We start from the raw sequence: 22,544 nt of genomic DNA, 5'->3' as shown, positions 1-22,544 counted from the left end.
GATCACAGTATTCCTTCTATTACCATAAACAGTACATCCCAATTTAATTGCATTTCAATCTGTGTTTCAAGAACTTTACACCAATGATACTTAAAACCAGTAGATAAGATATGAAAACCTAAAATATATTGAGGTTGCCTTTCCTGCTGTGTTGTATCCCATTGCATTAGGCCCATATACTTTTAAACTTCCATTTGTTATGAGAGTAATTCTTCTTTTTCTTCTCTGGCAAACCTTCCATCACAGACTTTCTGCTACCCCTTATGGAAATGGCCCCTCCCAGTCTCCTCAGCTCATCTGCTGATCTTCTGTATTACCTCACTATAAATTCATTGGGTTCACAATAAATACCAGTTTAAGTATGTAAGATGATTAAGCAACCAATAAGAGACTTTTTTTATCAATATTTAGGTGATTAAAAAAACCCAGACAGTGGCACCCCTCTAGATTTGACACCAAAAAAAATGCTTAAATTCCTACATTGTAGAAAGAGAAAGTAGAAATGTAGCATGTGTATAACTGACTCCCCTGGGCAAATGTTACAAAAAACTGAATGTTATAGCAGAGTTACAAAATCAAACAGAATGTTTATGTTATATTTAGACAGTCATTAAATTCCTACAAGAAAATATTACTTTCCCTTTAAACCGGGACTTAAATAGTCTAGAGACATATCATAAGTGTTCATTCTAAAACATCACATTTGTTTGTGGGATGGAAAATCCTTTGGCTAGAACAGTTCAAGTGCTTTCTTGCTTCTAGGAAGTATTTTTAGCTGCTTATTTTATTTACACATTGAAAGTTGTAACCCCACTTGAGCTTTTACCAATACAAATGCAGAACTGGCAACTAAGTTTCTAGCTATGCTGAATCGATTTTAGTCACTGATTTATTTAAAACGTATTTTTGAGTGCATACACAGCTTAAAATAAAATATTTGGTTAATATTTCAAATGGTGATAAATATTAACATCAAATAATGAACTATAAGTGTAAATAAGTTTGCCAGTCCCTCAATGGACATAGCATGACCGCTTGCTTAAGTTAAATGTCTGAATGAACCATCTCTCCACCAGGAGCTTGTAAAGCCAAAAAATCTCTAGACTTTTTTAGGCAGAGGAAAGAGGTAAATGTGAATGTCAATATCCTTTTCTGCTCTGAATTATCTGCTGTGCAACCTTAAAGATCCAATCAGAAAAGGCTGGCTACTACTACAGTGAACAAATAGTAAGACAATTTCTGAGATAGGAAAGGTCTCAGCTTTGTAAAGCTGTTCTAAAGTTGCAGAGCTATCAAAACCAAGTGCTCAAGTTCTTTGTAAATGTTAAGCATAAGACTTGGGAATTTTTTTATTATATCTATGATATCTCCAAAGTTGGAACTGCAAGTGGCTCAAAAGAATTGATTACTGATTACTGCAATTTTCTACATCACCAAATTTAGAGATTTAACATGTTCTGCAATTAGCTGGTGGTCTCGCATTTTCCAATGCAATGCCAATAAAGTAGCTGAATAAATGAAGTGTGATACAGATAAAATCAATGTTAGTTCAAAGGCTGAAGTCTGAAGAACCTTTTAATCATTTCTAGTATCTCATACCAATGGACTGAATCATGAACTTCTCACTGACAAAAAACCATAACCACACTGTTCCTAAAATCTGTGGCACGACTTCCATTTCCTTCAGTGGGAGAAGGCTCAAGCTAATGGACTGCTCTCTTTATCTCACAGGTCTTCCCGATCCTTTAAAGAAGGATCTCATCTCTATGTAGATTTTGGAAATAATGCTATAATTTTAAATTAATTATTTAAAATTTTTAAGACTAACAAATTTGCAAAGTCACTCATCAGTTCATCTGATGAAGAAGACTCATGTTTCTTCTCTAACATTTCCTAATTGAAATGACTGAAACATTTCCAAGTCCATGTGCTTTTTTAAGACGAGCATGACAGCTCTTCAGGACATATTCATGGGCAGGGGAACGTCAAAATTTAACCAGTTATCTTAAGTTTGACCTATTAGTCAGTTCACTCAGAGGGAGATCAGCTTCTGCAAATCTAGAAAAAAAAAATGCAGAAACTCCCCCATGGCTTGTACATAGTTTGTTTTTGTCCCAAACATTAAAAGTATTACAGTCTTAAAAACTCTTAAATATTGTGATAAATACTAAACAGTAAACATGAGATCTGATATATCTGAAGACATAGAGATCCAAGTTACAATTCCTAAAGAACTTCTATAGGAAAATCTACTGTCTGTCACAGATCCATTCTAATGTGAGTTACTCAAGAAGTGGTACAGTCTGAGTAACTGTAATGTGTTATGCATTATATATAAATAATTTTCTATCACAACTGCAGGAACTGAAATAGTCTCTCATGTGTTAAAAGTACCTGAGTAAAAAAAAAGAAAAAAGACAGAAAATAAAAAAATATTTCTCATGTCCTTGCAAAAGAAACAGCCAATGTTCAGAAACAAGTTTTCAATTCATAGTCTTTAACTTCACCTTCAAACTTTCTTTCAGACTGGACTACTTACTGAGTTATGTCTTATTTCATATTATTGCACCAGAATTAAAAAAAAAAGAGACAAAACAAAACTAAACATACAAGCAAAGCAAAAACAGCCCAAGCAGAAGGCAGTTTTTAAAACAGCAGTTCAATGGCATTTACAATTGATTCAATGCCCACTCACACGAAACTTTGAATTAGACTTGCTGTATCTAGATGAATGTTTGCAATCAGGTTTTGTGCAATGTTGCATACACAAAAGTTAAAGAATCTTTGAAACTTTGGATTTTCAGCACTGACACGGGCTCTAGCTGCTGTCACAAATTTTGAAATCACAGCAGACTGTTTGATACATTTCATTCATTCACATGTAAGTTAACATATTGCTCAAGAAGAAGCCAATTTATTTAAAGAGTCACGACGAGTAACTCAATGCAATGTTGTTAAATAATAACAGTAACTCAGTGCAATGTTGTTAAAACTGTCACTTGTCTGTTGAACATTAATTTTATTATATAGTGATGAATAGCACCTTAAATAATAATACAATTATACAATGATGGATGTAAATTTTGTTCTAATTTATAGCTAAAGTGTTCTAAAAGAACAAAAGAGAAAGCATATGTTTAATGTTATGAAATTCCATGGTCTTAAAAGAAACTTAGGCCCTCAAAAGTTTAGTATATTTTTAAATGCTTTGACCCCAAGGATCAGAAAAATTACTAAATGTTAAATGTAAATGAAAATGGTTTGGTATACTTGAAACGAAATTCTGTGGGACCTCTGAGTTAACCTCAAGACAACGGGACCTAAATGAAAAAATCTTAATCAGTTATAACAGGAAAAAAAAAAATTGAATTTATCGGATTTCCAAAAATACCGTTATGTCTGAGACATTATCTGGAAAAGAACTATTCGTGAACCTAATAGGATATATGGCACGTCATACACCCAACATTCAAGCATCATGATCTGGAAGGTAATTCTACATAGTCCATAACTCTTAAAAAGGACTTTCTTGTAAAATGCCTCACTCTTTCAAAATGGACATTACTCATTTTCAATACTTTCCCCAGGAAAATCTGGGTGCCATGCAGTCAAAGCTAAAAGATGTGCATTTTTCTTTTACATATCTTAATGATTTACTATACATGCCCCCTATTTGATTTCAGCACTGCGTCTTGTAAAAGGGGTTCAAACTTCAACTTGAGCAGTGGTATGGGACCTACTAAAAAGTATGACAAGTATCAGAACTAGAAGTTTTAATAGGTCTGTACTGATCAGGTTTGCATTGCATAAAAACAGACACAATCAGAAAAACCCAAAAAAAAGTAGCTGTGAAAGACAATTACTTTTAAAGTGAATTCCTTTCACAGAGAAGCAGATGATCCTATACTGAATACCTTTAACATTCTTATTAAGTAAAAAGGTTGCTGCTTTGTGTGTTTGGGTTTTTTATAGGAATACAAATGAAAGTTAGTCTACCCATATTCATATTCATATCATTCCATCTTAGCCATGTAAAAGACTGTAAAGACTAAATTTGTATTTTCCATGTTACTTTTTATCTTGTGATGACCTCTCCTGGTTGAGCTGTTCATTAGCCTTGATTCCAGAAGAGTGTTTTCGTCCCTCCATGCTTAGTAAAAAACATTTCAGGAATATTAAGAATTTATTGCCAGGGTTTGAAAACATGACCATGAATAGAATTGACAGTAAGATCTGAGCATTAGTGTATGTGATATTCTGTCACAGTGTATGTTTATTATACTAAAGGATGGGCTTTCAACACCCACTTCATCTCGAGATAAAACTCAATGAGATTGAAAGCTTTCAACACGATCTCTTCTGAATCAGTATTACTGAGTTTCCATTTTAATGACAGAGATAGATTTACTGGCTTTCCACAGTAAACAAACATTTGGGATGCAGTATATTTACATAAGCAATGTCCAATTCTCTTCTTTCTGAAAACTGTATCTTTTTCTATGCCAGCACAAGCAGACTGTAAGAAAATACTGAACAGCAAGCTCATATATAGGGATTTGTAATTCACTGTACACCATAAGTCTTGCATGCTTCCCAAAAAATACTGTGAAGAATAAATTTGATGTCGTTAATTACTTCAAAGTCAAAACATAAAGTAACATGGAGGAGAAAATGTAATAGTGGTTGGAAATAAGTTTTACGTTAAAGTTGCATTTCACACAGGTTTTAATTCTTTTGGAAGTATTCCCAATATGATGTTCAAAATTGACAGAGGGAAGGAAAAAAAAAAAAAAGAAAAAGAAAGAAAGATAAAAAACTAAGTACATCATCTTGTCAACAGAGAACAAAATTCTCCAATCCCATTCACAACCAGTTGCATACAAAGTTATAAACAACCCCAGAAAACAGAGCACAGTGACAAAATACAGCACAGTGACCAGTTTGTATAGCGAAGCATGAAAGAGAATAACCAGTGAAGTGGTGCACCAAAACACTGTGACACAGCACTCGAGTTCCCACTGTGGTACCACTTCCCAAGCACCCATAAGGCTTTACAAGAATTTTCAACAATGTGAATTTTCAGAATGTACTGCTATGTGAACAATCCTTTTGTAAAGTTGAGGCTGATGTGTACTTCCAGCTGTATTGTGTTTCCAGTAAACAAATCTAGCTCCATTTCACTTTCAGAAGTGAGTCAGAAATTAAATGCCACTCACTACATAAGGAGTATAATGTATAAGCTCTTGGAAGGTGAATTAATATAGAGAAATCTTTTAATAGATAGTTATCAAGATGGGAATGTATATGAGTAAATTTTAATTAAGATTATATACATAACCTTTATTCCTGGAATTTCTGGTTATAGTAACATTAAGACAACCACTAACTTCTCAACAAACTTCTTTCAAAAGTTAAAGATTTGTTTGTTGGGAAATCAGATAACCCACTGTAGGTCATTTTCATGTTAAACTACAGCCATTAGCTGCTGAGTGACAAAAACAAACAAAAAAGCTCTGAAACCCTGTTAGAGAAAAGCAGGGACTTTGTTTTCAAAGAACACATTTTTGACAACCTAAATCATGAATCCTCACCCCCACACATTCCTGTGAGAGCCTGAGAGATGACCATGAAGAAATAATATTGGTAAGAAAAATTATATAGCTGGTCAAAACTAAGAAGTAAACCTCAGGATCAATACTTCTTCTAATTCAAAGGTAGGAAAACAACTGAACATCCGATAGCCTCTGAGACCTAGATAACAATACAGACACTGCTCTGCATATTTGTTGACACACAAGCAAATACACAAGTGCAAGTAAATCCTGGAATAACACTGTTTTGGTTTTCAGTAGGTGATCAGATGATAACAGATAGAAACCCACTGAGAAAGCATAGAAGTGCTCCAATTCCCTAATCGTTGCATTGTTCATTCCCGCCCCCAAGGAAACAAACAAATAAATAAATAAATAGAAGGATCCACATAGATCTCTATGCAGTATATACATTACATTCTATGACAATTCCCTGCTTGGTCAGTAGAATCAACCCCCATTCACATGTATACAATCCAGCACATCTATCTGTAACATTTCAGGACACTTCCTTCCTCTATAAACAGCCGATTAAGCCAGCAGTATGATGATGTTTCTATAAAAATGCACTGCCTCATTTCAGTATGCATTTCAAAGATACTTGGAAACTGGCAAATGTTTTACATGGTGTGAAGAGAAACAGCTAAACACTTAATTCTGACATCTACTTGCAAAATGTTTTGCTCAAAACTACAGCTCAATGCAATGTTAAAAATTTGATCTAATATCCACTGAAAACAATGAATATGCTGTCATTTTTATACTGATAGCAGAATCAGATTCTGTACAGGTGCTCTACACTCTTCTGGTCTGAAGTTCAGCTTTTCAGCAGATGCTTGATCATTTCTCTACTATTTCTGCCTCCGCTAGGAGGGCAATTGATGGTCTCCTCTAAAATACCTTTGCTCATTCTATTATGGGCAGCAAAACTTCACTCTCAAGAACAGCTGTCCTGGCTCAGTTCCCTCTCATCAACTCACAATCATTCTTTCCCCTTCAAATGAGACAGAATTTTCTCTTGCTGCTCCTTAGTAAAACACTAGTTATGGAAACTGGTCACATCTCCTCTTTTTCCCCACGAAACTGTAGAAGTGAAGTACTTCCAATTGCAAATTCCATCCCTTCTGAAAAAGGTGGGAAAAACCAAAACAAATCAAACCGACCAGCCAAACAAAAACTATCCCCAAACTTTGAACAGCTTCTGGTTCCTTTCCCCCTCTGACTCCATTGCAGAACCAAGATTACATCACAGAGCAGGTCTCTTTCAACTTTCCACAGCAGCTACCACTGAAATCACCAAGGAAGATCTGATGAGGGGCACTGCAAACAGTATCAGACCTCAGTGCACACAGACACATACAAAGAAAAATCAAACACAATCAAACACAATATTCATCAGCAAAGAAATAATAAGCAACCTCACACAGTTGTGAGACTTTCCCTCTGTCTTATTGCAGAGCTGAAATTGTGCATGTTTCTTAGAAAAGGGTACTTACGAGATGCAGGCAGAGCAGTCCTGGCTCTGCAGCTAATGCTGATGAAAATCCAGAGGAAGAGAGCTGCCCTGCAGCCAGCTCGGGTAACCACAACCATCCTTCACTTCCTGGCTCCCTGTACTCCCAAATGCCAGCCGCAGAAGACCTGCTTTTCTCCACTTTGGCCCCCTTCGCTCTCTCTCCTTCTCTTCTTCGGAGGAGGTGTTGAAGAGGTAAAGGGGGCAGGGCTTTACCTTGGGGTAGAAGCCAAACCCCCTCTTCGTCTGCTATCTTTGGGTTTGCAGCAGCAGGATAAGTCCCGGTACTTTTCTTTCCTTTATTTCTCTGTGTTTGTGCGTATGTGTTTCTGTGTCTCCTTCTCAGAGGAAGGGAGGAAAAAAAAAAAAAGAAGAAAAGCCACTAAGTATCAAATAACAGGGATTCTAGAGGAAAAAATAAATAATAAAAAAAAAAAAATTAGGAAAAGCAATCCCCCAAGAGAGTGGGAGGAGGGAGGGAAAAGGGAGATGGAGATGAAGGGAAGGAAGAAAGCCGAAAAAAGCAGTTGGTGTTGCTAATGCTGCTGTTGATGCTACCACTGCAGCTGAGCCCTTCTTCCTGTACAGAGGAGCGCTGCTGAGAGGAGCTTGCAATAACCTCCCAGCTCAGATATATATACACAGTGTACACGCACACACAGCCGGGCAGCCAAACACACACACACAGAGGCAGGGAGAGGGGAGGGAGGGAGAGAGAGACACTCCCGCAGCACAGAAGCAGGCTCAGAGCCTCTCTCCTCATGTATTCATCATCTTCCAGCAGGAGGAAACGCTGCCACCAACAGCAGCAACCTTCCTCCTCCCCGAAAAAAAAAAGATGGGAAAATCCTCTCCCCTGCGCTCCCCTCCCCTTCCCTTCGCTTCCTTCAGCTCCTCCTTCTTCCTCTGCGCCCCTCGGGCCTCCAGGACTCCGATCGTCCTCCCTTGCCTGGCTCAGATGCGGAGCCGGGGGACGGCGGCGGGGATGGGGGCCGGGGCTGGGGCGGAGCGGGGCGGGAGCCAGTGCAGGGATCAGGGCCGGGCCTAGGGCTGGGGCTGGGGGGAAGGTGGAGCGGGCCGGGGGCCGGGGCGAGTGCGGGGATGGGGATCGGGGCCGGGGCCGGCAGCGGAGAGGAGCGGAGCGGCGGGGCGGTGTCACGGTGCCGCTGGCGCGGAGGCGCGGCGCCCCTGCTCGCCCCGCGGTCGGCTCCTGCCGCCCTCCCCACCGCACACCGCGGCTTCCCGAGCTCCAGCCTGCGGGGATCCGAGACAGGTGGCCAGCAGGCAAGTCCTCCGAGCGGTCCTACATCTGGTGGGGAACGAGTGTGACCCCGCCTGCAGAGAGCTGGGGCTGCAGGAGCCGCTAATGCAGATGTTGCCATTCGGTAATTAATTCTCAGCCCGAGAGCGAGCCAGGAAGCAAGCTGCATTGAAGTATCACTGTGGTTTTCACCTACAAGAAATGGCGTAGACAACCTGGCCATATCGCAGCCTTATGTTTTAGGTATTTCAAGAGTCTGACTCTTCTTTTCCATCCCTCTCCATCCCTCCTGCCATTGCCCTTAAACAGCTGAACCAAAAGTTATTGCTCACCAGATACGCTAGAATAATGAGGATAGGGAGTTATTCATGGATTATTTATTTTACAATCAATGAGGCAAAGAAAAATGAAAACAATTATTTCTCAGGTGTTATATAGAGAAAGCTGAGAAATTGAGAGGTATAATTTCTTTAGAGGAGCCTCAAAGCAGGGATAAATTATTTTCAGTGACTAATACACATGCTGTTAACAAGTACCTGCTGTTATTTAGTGACTGTGATGAAGTGGTTAAGACCGTGTGTAAGATGAGGTTTTCAGGAAGGCCTTGGGATATTAGGATCCTCCATCCTGTTGCCTTTCAGAGGGAGTACAGTGCCTATCTTTTAGGTCGCTTTGAAAGCTCATCCATACGTAATATGTGATATCCCAGGAGAGCTGTGGCCTAGAGGTTTGAGCACAGCCTAGGACAAAGCTTAAATGCCAGGCCTGGGAAAAGTGCTTCTGTAATCTTGCCCAACTGCCTTAATTTTTCCTCCTTGAGGCTTTTCCTTCCTTGCCTTATCCATATCGAGTATTAATACATTAATATTTCAAATGCTTTCACAGAAGTAATGCCAATATGTCTACAGCAAATGTGAAATGAAAAAGTGCACTATGAATGATTAGTTTTATGATACTTATCTCTGTTTTTGAAAGAATAAATATTTCCATAGAGACTCTGTTACCTCTTCCCTGCATCATCCTGAGCTCTCTGCAATGCCCTTCCCTTTCCTTATAACCCACAGATACATTTTGATGTCCAGTAATCATTAGGATATGTGAGTTTTTTGGGAATTAACTAAAAATCAAATATTAATTAGTGTCATTAAATTAGTTCAAAATTGCCTCTTTCCATAACTTCTTTCTTGTTGATGTCTTCTATTCCCCTCCTACACAATTTTTTAAGTTTGTAACCTACATTTTCTTTACTTTAGCTTTCTTTACTTTCTTTTCTTCAACTTTACTTTCTTCAACTTTAGCTGAAGTTATAGAGCTGAAATAGTATCACAAACTGACTGCATATATTAATGGAAAAAGAAAAACTTCTGACTATGACATGCAAAAATTTCTACCACTCTCATTCTGAGTTCTTGAAACCCTTTTGGTATTCATTGGCCTTTATAATTCACTTGAATAAGTGATAAACAGCTTCTGTGAGTAAGTACTTAAAGGCTCAGCAGACCATTTTTCAAACAAAATTTTTGCTTCTTAAGGCTCTTCCAGTAAGCACAACGAAAAACATACTCGCACATCACCCATTCACACTTCTATACATCTATACCTGCATATGACCCAGCTCATGAAGTCCTCCACAGGACAAAAACTTTGACTTCCCTTGACTTGATTTTAGTTGTTCAAACTTCACGCTTGTTTAACATGATGATTGGGGTCTTCAAAAATGTACTCAAATTGATCATAAGTAGGTAGACATTTAAAAAAACAGCCATAAGGGATAAGAAAAATAATTCAAAACAGGAAGATTCAGAAGGCTGATTGGAGAATATCTCAATAATGGTGATAGTAGAAAATTTTGTTGTGGTTTGAGACAGAAGAAATGGCACAGATTACTGCATTTTTCCCCACCTCAGAATAGGATCAGTCCTTGAAAACTGCATCAAATATTTAAACTATATAGCAACAGAAATGAGTTGTGCAAGGGTAATGCAATTATTTTTAATATAACCACAACTGAGGCCTGCAACATCATTAACTTTGACTGATTCTGTCACACAAAAATCATTACAAAGATCTTCAGGCATTCTTTAGTTCTATAAAACAAGCTAACCATATATATACACTTTTTTTTTTTTTTCCTGGAGCATATTGTGAAATATTACTTTACATGATTCAACAAATCCAAGTTGAATATATTAACCTTTGCAACGAAAACATGGTCAAATTGTGTTAGGCCACAATATGAAGCTATTAGATGCTTCTACTTTTTCTCCTAACCTTTCCTTTCCAGAGCGTAAATGTGACGATGTGTCTAAGCAAGCGGTGAGACACACCTGTGGTCTCACCAGAGCAACTACAAGCTTTAGCACCCTTATCCTGCAACCGTCAAGTGTTTGCAGCTTGGGCCAACAGGGACGTGTACTCTATAGGTTAGGAAAGTGTCATAGCAGACTGGGACAGACACACCAGCCAAGAGGTGCAGAAGGAGGATCTTCCATCAAAGCTACTCCCATAAGAAAATTAAGTGTTCCTTGTTTTTATTTTTCAAATCATAAAATATATAATTGCTTAGGTTGGAAAAGACCTTTAAGATTGTCAAGTCCAACACTAGCCCAGCACTGCCAAGGCCACCACTAAACCATGTCCCAAAGTGCCACATCTACACTTTTAAATATTTCCAGGGATGGTGACTTGACCACTTCCTAGGGCAGTCTGTTCCAATCCTTGGCAACCCTTTTCATGAAGAATTTTTTTCTCACTATCTGATCTAAACCTCCTCTGTTGCAATTTGTGGCCATTTCCTCTTGTTCTATTGCTTTTATACTTGGGAGAAGGGACTGATCCCCAACTGGCTACAACCTCCTTTCAGGGAATTGTAGAGAGTGGTAAGGTCTCCCCTGAGCCTCCTTTTGTCTGGGCTAAACACTTCCCTCAGCTGGCCCTCAAACGACTTACTCTCTAGACCCTTCACCAGCCCTTCTCTAGAAATGCTCCAGCACCCCAATATCTTTTTTGTAGTGAGGGCCACAAAACCAGCCATAGAATTTGAGGTGCAGCCTCACCAGTGCCTATGATCACTTCAACACTCCTAGAGCCTTAAAAAGTAGAGAGATATCTCAGTTTACTGGTGAAACCTCCCTGGCAATTAGTAAGACACTACAGTGTTAAAAGACTCCAATTATTACAGCTGTACACAAATTTTATTGAGCTTAATGGAAATTGTACACACATATTGATGAATGAATAGATCATTCTGAATTTACTAGAGCTGTCAAGCAATGTCTGCTAAATGGAATTCATCCTGGATAGAGCTATATTTACAATATGTGAATGTCAAGAAGGAAAACACAATGTCAGAAGGCTAGAAAGGATAATTAAGAATTTTAAACACTGGCAGGACTGAATGGCATTCGATAAAGTGATCAGTTGGGGCCACAGAAGAAAATGAGCCGACTTGAAAAAGGACATGCAAGTTTTGAATTAATACTGGAAAATAAACAGCAAGTTTCTTTATGCCTAACAAACCACCATTTTAAAATAGTTTTCCTTTTATATTTTTGGTTGCCCCAGCCCTCTTGCATGGTATAGAGCTCTAAAAATTATCCATAGCAGAATTTCCATGCAAGTCTCTAGAATGTTAAATATGAGGACTTAACACAGGAAAGCCAAATGCAATGTATTTCAAGTTATGACCAAACAAGGCTTTATGATCACATGCACAGAATGAAATGCCGGACAATGGACAGCTCTATGCCTGAAGGAAGTCTCAGGTTTATTAAGAAAATGGGGTTTTCTACTGGGTTTGTTGATACTCATGGGTATTTCTCTGAGTGAGAAAGAGATCACATGAAAATTGGGATCCATCTGCCTATGAGATGCTGTAAAGACCTGAAGAAAATATTTATTTTCTAAGAATGCAAGGAAAGTCCTTCCTAATCTTAATGCAGCTGAAAAGGAAGATGAAGGTGTATTGGCAGAAAAGAGACATTATCTTCTTGCTTTACGCAGCTAAAAACATAGCATTATAGTTTGAAGTGAGTGCATTTTGGCTTGACCATCAGTTAATTATTGTAGTTGTATTAAAACAAGCAGATAAAAGAAATGAAAATATGTATTTATACAGACATCAAAAGAAATTGAAGATGTTCAGGAGCTTTCAGCTTCATGCCCCTCTATCTTTTGTAGTCTAACCATGTGCTTAAGACAGCATCTACCTTTAGAAATTTCTTTTGTAGTATCTTGATCTCTATTAATCTACACTGCATAATGAAAAAAATTGACAAACAATTATGAGGAGCAGTTGAGGTCACTTGGTTTGTTCAGCCTGGAGAAGAGAAGCCTCAGAGGAGACCTCATTGTGGTCTTCAACGCTGTCAGAAGGGGAAGCAGAGGCACAGGTACAGAGAGCTTCACTCTTGTGACCAGTGGCAGGACCCAAGGGAATGGATGAAGCTGAGTTGGGGTGGTTTAGTTTGCATATGAGGAAAAAGGTTCTTCACCCAGAGGGTGGTTGGGCACTGGAACAGCTCCCCAGGGAAGTGGTCACAGCACCAAGCCTGACAGAGTTCAAGAAGTATTTGGACAATGCTCTCAGGCACATGGTGTGACTCTTGGGGTGTCCTGTGCTGGGCGAAGAGTTGGACTTGATGATCCTTGTGGATCCATTCCAACTCAGCAGATTCTGTGATTCTAGGGTTAAATAATTGTCTAGATGCATCATTTAAGTCCATATAAAGAAAGAAAAGGCTTGCTAAAAGAAGATATCTTTTTGCTAAACCAAACTTCAAATTTCATTAACATAACAGTGTTATAGTTAATTCCTTTCCTCGCCACATCTGGTCTCAGTTTTTCTTCTTAATTCAGTTTGGACCATTTCATAGGCAATCCATGGATGCATAAGAGAAGGTCTATATTGAAAAAGAACACAGAAAGTGAATTATAGTAATATTTTCAAAAGCTATTGCAATTATGTTGAAGATACTTCAGTCACCTTTAAAGGAGAAATCAAAATCAATCTGGAACATTTCCATCTGCTATTTGTGAGGCAGGAGAAAGGCATCCTTTCACTAATGCACAGCCTGCAAGGTAAATGCCAGAGGAGAGACTGTTGGCTCTTCTTAGACTATCGTTTATGTCTGGATTAAGAGACTTCATGTGACTTGAAGGCTTTTTCAAGACAAGTACATAGCAACACTTTGGAGAATACAGTAAATACTTCCACAGTGAAGTAATATTTGTGAAAAATTAGTGTATTTTTAGCCATATTTTAATGCAAATTAGCAGCTGAAAACATGGGAAAGAGCCAGCATAATCTAACACAATTTATTCCCTTAAACTGACAGTGATCTACAGCCCTCATCTTGGGAACTTCTTTGGGAAAGGTTTTGGAATAATTCACAAGTAGTAGCTTTAAACCACTGCTTTACTTTAAATAATTTGTGTTACCGAGAATATAGCCTCATTATCTACTCAATACATATTTAACAGATTGGAAGAGGTTAGCAGAGTAATGACTAAAGTTACTGAAGCATTTAAGCATTCTGAGTAAATATATATTTGCCTCCCTCTTATATTGTCCACATCATTCAGTCTCAATTACCACACTAATAAACCAGTTATCTTCATCTCCTACTACAGATAACGTATGGATACTTGACCATAAAAGTACTTTAAAATACTACCATGTACTCTATCTCATATAAGAAGTATCCAGAGTCCTCTTGAACCATGTTATAAATTCTTTCTTACAATTGATTGTGGTAAGGTACTTGGTGCTTCAGTTAAACAGGAAGCTCCAGTAATTCTTTATTATGATTCAAGAACTGCCTTTTATTAAGTGACTACAGTGCATCTAGTACAGAGCAGGGTGTCAGTCATGGCTGAAGCTCCTCCATACTACCCAAATACAATTATACTTAAATGCATATTGCTTTGCCTGTCTGCACACCTGTCTGTCAGATAATTTCCTATGTATCCTGTGTGTTCCTGTGTTTTTCTTTCTTTCTTTCTCTTTCTTTCTTTCTTTCTTTCTTTCTTTTTCTTTCCTTTCTTTCTTTCTCTTTCTTTCTTTTTCTTGCTTTCTTTCTTTCTTTCTTTCTTCCTTTCTTCCTTCCTTTCCTTCTTTCTTCCTTTCTTCCTTCCTTTCCTTCTTTCTCTTTCTTTCTTTCTTTCTTTCTTTCTTCCTTTCTTTCTTTTTCTTTCTTTCTTTCCTTTCTTTCTTTCTTCCTTTCTTTCTTTTTCTTTCTTTCTTTCTTTCTTCTTTTCTTTCTTTTTCTTTCTTTCTTTCTTTCTTTCTTTCTTTTTCTTTCTTTCCTTTCTTTCTTTCCTTTCTTTCTTTCTTTTTCTTTCTTTTCTTTCTTTCTTTCTTTTTCTTTCTTTTCTTTCTTTCTTTCTTCCTTTCTTTCTTCCTTTCTTTCTTTTTCTTTCTTTCTTTCTTTCTTCCTTTCTTTCTTTTTCTTTCTTTCTTTCTTTCTTTCTTTCTTTCTTTCTTTCTTTCTTTCTTTTTCTTTCTTTCTTTCTTTCTTTCTTTCTTTCTTTCCTTTCTTTCTTTCTTTTTCTTTCTTTCTTTTCTTTCTTTCTTTCTTTTTTCTTTCTTTCTTTCTTTCTTTCTTTCTTTCCTTCCTTCCTTCCTTCCTTCCTTTCTTTCTTTTCTTTCTTTCCTTTCTTTCCTTTCTTTCTTTCTCCCTTTCTTTCTTTCTCCCTTTCTCCCTTTCTTCCTTTCTTCCTTTCCTCTAAGCTTCCAGTTTCTAAAAGTCTGTCATTAAGAGCATCCATTGTACGAAGATTGGCAACCTGGGCACTTTTTAACAAACTGAAATAATTAGATGAGCTTTGTGCTAACTTTAGGAAGCCACTTGCTGTGGCTACGCAAGCATAGTAACTCCTTGGGCTTTAGTGGAGTTTCTGAGCTGTGCAAGGGCTTCAACTGAGCCTAGCCAGATCAGATCAGCCTGCAGCTCACAGTGGAACTACTCTATCTCATGCCTTGAGGAATGTTCCCATTCACCACTTGGAGGTTTTCGTTACAGCCACCAACCCTCCTACTTCAAATGGAATAATAGGCAGTGTAGGTTTTTGGTGAAGGAGACTGTGTGTTAGCAGGTGTGATGTTCTGAAAACCACTATTTGTGTTACTGTCATATTGATAAAAATTGCAGCTACTGTACTACTTATGCCCTGAAAAAGAGGTGGGTTATTCTTTCCTTGTTCAGAGTAGTCCCACTCCAGTCTTCCTGGTCTTCTTTCAGGTAAACCAGTCCGCAGACTGCAGTAGTATACAATAAAATCATACATGCATGTACAACAAAAGTGCTCACACAGATATTGTGAGCACACATGATTGCCCTTGATATCACAGTAGCCATTTTGGAAGGATGAAACTGAGAATGAAATTACTTCTGTAGTAGTAACAAGGGAATGAAGTCAATGTATAAATTATAGGGCTGTACCGCGATCTTTTTTTCCATCCTTCCTTCCACACTGAGTTCTCAAAAGCAAACAGGAAGCCTTATTAGGAGGCACACAGTATGAAGAGCTCTCTGATGTACGAAGCGACACCTGCGACCACCCTTTATGGTGTGCAGCCTCTCAGCAGATTTGATAGTGCAGAGGTCTCTCATAAAAACCACTTCAGCTTAATTTATAAGCAGCCATGTTCTCATTTTAACATCTCTAGATTTTAATCTATACATTGCAAAACAGCCTGGGTTTATTGTCTGGAGTTAGGAAACATCTAATCAAATACACGATTTTAAAGTCTTTTCTACAATCAATAGTTCAACGCAATACACTCTCATGTTCCCTGCTACACAGCAGTAGGAGAGGTGCAGCCAGACTGTCAGCGTACACAGCAAACTAAAAGAGACCATAATAACCCTGTATGTGATGACATTGCAACAACTACAACAATGCACTCTGAATGTGCCATCCACTCTTGTGTCACGTGAAAGACTTTTTGAGCATGTTTCCTCTAGTTTGGAGACCAGAAGTCTCCCTGACTAAGGCAGGAGGGTTTTAAAAAAAACACTCCAAAAATTGATCTGGTATTAGAGACCACAGAATTGTGAAGAAGCCTGTGGGTAAGCTGCCCTTTTTACATATCACGGGATTGAGTACCAGCCCATCATAGAGTTCTATTATCTCCTGGAGCCCAGAATATATATCACTATGTATGTATGTGTAAGTACCACTCACTCACACAAATAAAAAATTAATGTTATTTGTTTAATAAGTCATGTACATATAAAGCAAACTGCAAATATCTATTATAGAGAAGAAGCTTATTATTAAAATATGCTCTGGATAGTCTTCATTCATAAGAAAGCAAGACTGGAAGAGACCACCCAAGTCATATCAGTTGCCCAGATTTATCTCCAAGGTAAACTCCCTTTTCCTCTCAAACACACATCCTTCTCACAATATTAAAGAAATACAGGGTGACTTGGAGATACTTTCTGTGAGGTATGGCTACATAAAAATCACTTAGCTTTCGGACCCTTTCCAGTTTTTAGAAAGTATTAAACTTTTAAAAATACATGTATTTTATAAAGGACATACTTCTTGATCTTATCTCATTGTCTTATCTCATAATTAAAAATTAGGAAAACTTACATTAGGTAGACCAAAGTCCTATGATAGTGGGTGAATTTTTAGCTCTATATGCATTAGTAATAAAAGGTGCTTAGACTACTGTAAATTACTCACTACAATGTGGCATTTAATAAATGAACCATAATTTATTCTCCACAGCATCTAAGGATTTCAAAGCATCATACAAATATTGAATTAATCTTCCCAACAAGATAAGTAAATATTATATTCATGTAAAGAACAAGAACAGGAATCTTTGCAGTGTCCAAAATCACCCATATTCCAACTGTTGCAAAAAAGATTCACTGGCTCTGAGACCAAACACAAGATTTTAAAGCCAGACAGACAAATCAGCAAGAGCTATGCCTCTTGTCCTATAGGGCAGCTTGCCCTATCAAGGCAAGTGAACTGAAAGTGCTCCATTAGTACTTTGATGGAGATGGCAGAGAGTACAAGAGAGTATGAAAGATTTAATCATCAGAAATGCACTCTAAGAGGGAAAGCCAGAAGAACCTAAGTGGAAAGTACTTTAAAAGGAATCAAAGGAACATGATGACTGCAGCTAACAAGCTAATGCCTTTTGCTACCCATAAAAAAGCATGATAGAGTTATAGGTGAACTAGATGGAACTAGTAGTATAAATGTTCATAATTTACAGAGTACACACATTTTTGTTGTGCATCATTCAAAAGTGATAGATAGAGTGTTATTTTGTAGAAATTTCTGCATTTCGTAGAAATTACTTGAGTGGAGAGAGGAATTTAATAGAACCACTTGTAACTTTTGAACACTGAAAGATCTTCAGTATCCCAGCCAAAAACCTTGAAATATGTTGAAGTCTGTAGGGCTGTACTCTGCAAAAGAAAGATGAAGAGCAAGCTATTTTATTTCCACTTTAAAAAGACCTTTAACTGTGGTAAATATTTAGAACCAAGAAGAATGCAATCTCTTAAGAACAAAAAGGAATGCAATCTAATTATGAGTGCTGCTGTGATAAACGCACTGAATCCTACTGTTTCCAACTTCATGTGGAAGTAAGGTCTCATTGTTCTGCCCACAGACATGCCTGCTAATGTAGGAGAATTTTTTATGCAAACAAAAGACTGAAACACTATTTATACTCACCCATCTTACAGCAGCAATTTAGTTCTTTCCACTTCTACCTCTAGCAAAGACCACTCTATATGAGAGTGGTAGGATATGTCATTAACATTCTGAAAAGCTGTAAATACAACAAAACCTATTTTCTAGGTGCTCTCCATTCATATAGCCACTTCTCCATCAGCTTGTGGACTCCTTGCTTAGAGGTTGTGCAGCAGCAAAATTTTAACCCACTGTGCATCAGTTCCAGGACATGTCTCAGTCACACTTCTTTCAAGCCAGCTATCTGCAAAAGTGACAGCTCTGATGATGCTTCAGAAGAACCTACACCATTTATAGATACACTCAAAGGGGATATTTTGACAACTCAGATTGAAAAATCTGTTCCTCCCAGAACAAGTGCGTCTTTTGTTCATTAGTGTTCTGTTCAGCTCAGTTTACCTTGGTTTTATTTCAAACCTTGATTGCTGTAATATTCGCTCTGCTGCTCAGCCAGCAGTCTATAGAATCCCAACAAGTAAATGGTTAGAAGGAAAAAAAGGATAGCATCTTTCTCACTCACAAATCAAGGAATGGTTCAGCTGAATATAGACATCTAACTTTGAACTTGTCACTTTAGTCTCCCTTTACTCTTGACAGAGAGCTAGTCAGTATTGCCAGTATCATCTCAGGTAAGAGTCATGTTACTACTCTAAACTAGACGTTTACACATGATCAGATGAGTCAAGCACCATTAAAGTTCCTCTCCTTTAACTACAGTAAGATCCTTGAGTACCTGGCACAGCTGCAGACAGTGAAACATGGGCCTCAGAACAGAAGCATCCTGTGAAGAATTGTGAAGCAGCTTGCATAGCAAGGTGCTTCAAGTGCCGTAGCCTAATAAGAATGGTCCAGATTTTAAATTTGCTAGTTAACACCAAGCCTAAAATTTTTTAGTTAGGCAGAAATTACATTAATAGCAATAATAATTATAATTAAGAAACCCCAAAACTCCACAAAAGTAAGGAGACTTCACAAAAGAAATAGCAGATATGAAGTAAAAATATGATCATTGAACAAATCAAAAATACTGCATTTAGCAGTAAAAATAGTGTGTACTCTATGGTTTTGCAGCTCATAAAAGAAACTAAAGGAGAAAGGCAGTTGTGCTGGCTTTTCCTTGTTTTTCTGTCTATTTTTTTCTCTTTCATTTTATCATAGATGTCTAGCTTCTAATTGAATCTAATCATGATAGCAATTTAAGAACCATCAAAACGAAGGAATTCCCTGTAATTAATGCACATACTGGGTGGAAAAAGCATTAATATGGTCATTTTTGTATGGCTTGGTCCCACTTACAGTAGCAGATTTTTCATTGGAATAACACATTGCAAATCATCTAAATGAAGAAAAAAAAAGGCTTTTTTTTTTTTTTTTAAGAAAATAATCTATTCAAGGAGATCATGTGTGCTCTGCTACTAGCTTTTGAGAAAAGTTTAATTATAATCTCTACTTTACTTCCAAAATGGGAACAAAGGAAAATTCCTTGGTCTTTGCCTCTTCTTTCAGAAACCCAAATGTCGTGCTATACCAGTCTATGTGGCAGACTGCTCTCTCCTGAAGAGGTCTTCCAACATTTCCATTTATTTATCATCAACTCTCAAAGTAAAACATAAAAGAACTGAAGAAAATAAATCCTTGGCTCTGAAGAATTGCTGAACAACAAAAAAACATAACAATTTGATTCCCTAACTAGACTCCAAAGTCAACCCTTCCCTGCTGTACTGACAATTATAGATCAGAAGAATTTTCACTTCCCTGGATGCACAGTAAACCCTTCCTTCATTTTCTGGTGACAGGCTAGATATGCTCAGTCACTTCTCCTTCTCCAGCCTATCCAAGAAAAAAGCAATTAAAATCTTGTGTATGCATATAAGGATAATACTCATGGTATTTCCAAATTGCTTTGACAGCTGGGAAAGGTGTTTGGTTGACATTCGCTGTTATACCTAAACACAATCACAGCTCTTTACTCACACTGAGCCAATGCTTGCTGTACGGAGCAAGCATTTGGATCGGTTTGCCTTTCACAGTCTACTCTGCCTTCCTTTTATTGTCAATGGCCAAGTCCCTCACTGGCTTCATGGTGAGCTGGGCTCAATCTGTGATCCTGTAGAGCTTATATTGTCTTGCTTATATCTTACTGACATAGTTTATGATAGTGCTCGGGAAAACGCTCCATGATAACTGGCTGTCTAGCTCTATTCTCCAGTCTCTCTGGAAAACACACACATTTCTTACTTGGTCAGCTCCATCTTAACATTAAGCTTGATTACTGAATAAGAAGTCTGCTCTGTGGATCTGTCACTTACTGGCACTGAGAAAAACTGACACATATCCAGACCCACCATAAATTTAGTTACCCAGAAAGTAATAAGGCTGATAGATGGTGGAAAAATCCTATAAGACCATATGCAGGACAATAATTTCCTGATAGGAATCAAAGACCAGAAATCTATCAATTTCAACCCCTTCTGGTTTCAAGAATTCCACCTTAAAATTTCTTTTTTTCATATTATTTTTCCTTTTGGAAAATTGAATCTGAACATTCTAATGATCAAGAACCTTCTTTGAATTTTCAGCCAAAATATCTTTATGATGGCTTACATGCATTTGCTCATGTGCTAACATTTCCCTTTATCTAGAAATTGTTCTTAAGTCCCAGGCAGATTAATACCAAGACAAATTGTTAAACATTTAAATGTCTGGTTGGAATATGGGTGGAAAAATGGGCTTAAATAAAATGGGCTTATTACTATTTATAATAATACAGGCACAGGTGTCTTTTCAAAGACATCAGGGGGAAAAATGGGAGCCTTTGGGGTTTTGTATTGGTTTGACCCTAAAAATGTCAAAACAGTGATTATGGTTATGGTCAAGAAACACAACAGCATGTACACTTATAGAAAAGCAGAACCGCACTTGTACAGAAAACCCTTCTTGTCTTTCTGGAAATTAACACAAACTGGTTTAACTCCTCATATGTCTTAATCTTATCCTCAGCAGAAACTGACACTTTCTAGGTAATTTGCTTTTGTGTAAATTATCATGCTTAGAGAATGATGCTTCAGTTGTATGTTTCACATGAGAACTATGCTGTCTTCCTGTTACACAAAGTTCTACATATATCCTTTCTTAAACATCTCAGTCCACCCTTCCAGGGTATCCAATCAACATTTCTGTCACTACTATTCATTTCAAAGGAAGACATTAGTATCGGGTAAGGCATGGTGAAAACAGTAGGATCAGACTTTAATTTATTTGGAAGCCAAAACTTTGTATTTTTCAAGTGTCAAAGTAAAAAACTTTTTGCACAGAATTCAGCTTTCCTGCTCCTGAGTGATTTATTAGTTCATGTAGGTGCCTTAATATTTAGAGCAAGGGAGAAATGACTCCTCTGACTCATCTGGTCACTGGTGGCATTCACCTTATATACATGTCAGCTAGGGTCTATGGACAAGAGAAATTCAATTACTACATGGTAAAGCAGATAGAAATGTAAAATTTTATGAAAACTCTAAAAAAAAATTTTGTATTGTGTTCAGTAGTTTTTTTCCTGCAGTTTGCCTTAACTGTACCAGAGCATGAACCTCCCAAGTAAAAGTTTCTTGAATTACTCTGAGTAACTGTGTTTTCCATGAAAACCAGAAACAAAATTCTTATTACACATTCTTGGCAAAAATACTTTCATCCTGTTCTGTCACAGAGGATGGATGAGGGATTGCAGCCCCATTCTACAAATGTCACTGGGGAAAATATCCATGAAGTATTTATGCAGTAAATGACAAATTTTATTTTACTTCAAAATTATAACTTTTTGTGTTGCCAATGCATGCAGAATTTGGTATATGTGGAGCACAGAATCTGCTCATAAGCTCTTCTTCCCTGTTCTTGCTATATTACATATATATTTATTAATACATTAAGGTACCCATATTTATTGCGGATGTTCTGTGCAACCACAGGTAGGAAAGGGACAGGGTGAGAGGTTATACAATTTAGCCTGTATCTCAAGTCTCTCAGATAGGATTTGACTCCTTTCATGACAGCGATAGAAATAACCATACAATTTTGTTGTGTCTTCAATCTTCACGTAAAACAAACATGCTCTCCCCTCACTAAAAAATGATAGTATTGGAAAAGGATATGCTCTCCATACACTGCAATATTGTTGATTTCTCATCACTTTTAACTGTGTAAACTAGAGGCAGCAAAATGTATAATACATCTGGTCATAAACCTAGGTACCCTACTAGAACCAAGCAGCCTTTGGTGAGGAATTAGGGATCTGTGTTAGTTTCCTCCTGAGAATCATCCTAAGCCTGCTCAATATGGTGTCCAACAATTCTGCATCCCCAAAAGGATGTTTCTTTGTCCACGGTTCACCAGAGCAGGAAAAAGTCCAGACTAAACCAAACAAATCCCATAGCTGAAACTGAATAGATTAGATGTTTCT

The 22,544-nt window shown here is 37.6% G+C and overlaps 2 protein-coding genes across 2 annotated transcripts in view; both read right to left on the bottom strand.

The window, feature by feature from the left end:
- CNTNAP2 (contactin associated protein 2) overlaps positions 1 to 7,918 on the bottom strand; it is a 1,047,411-nt gene extending 1,039,493 nt beyond the window's left edge. The window contains exon 1 of the mRNA XM_048297819.1: positions 7,088 to 7,918. Coding sequence (XP_048153776.1) covers positions 7,088 to 7,184 — 97 coding nt within the window. The 5' untranslated portion in view covers positions 7,185 to 7,918. The remainder of the gene's footprint in view (positions 1 to 7,087) is intronic.
- A 73-nt stretch (positions 7,919 to 7,991) lies between these two features.
- Positions 7,992 to 8,588, bottom strand: LOC125334344 (vegetative cell wall protein gp1-like). The gene has a single exon (XM_048321132.1). The coding sequence runs from the start codon at positions 8,586 to 8,588 to the stop codon at positions 7,992 to 7,994; it is 597 nt and encodes a 198-aa protein (XP_048177089.1).
- Positions 8,589 to 22,544: the final 13,956 nt, after the last annotated feature.

This window comes from Corvus hawaiiensis, chromosome 1 (assembly GCF_020740725.1).
Source record: "Corvus hawaiiensis isolate bCorHaw1 chromosome 1, bCorHaw1.pri.cur, whole genome shotgun sequence".
NCBI lineage: Eukaryota > Metazoa > Chordata > Aves > Passeriformes > Corvidae > Corvus > Corvus hawaiiensis.
This window is presented reverse-complemented; position numbering and strand designations above follow the sequence as displayed.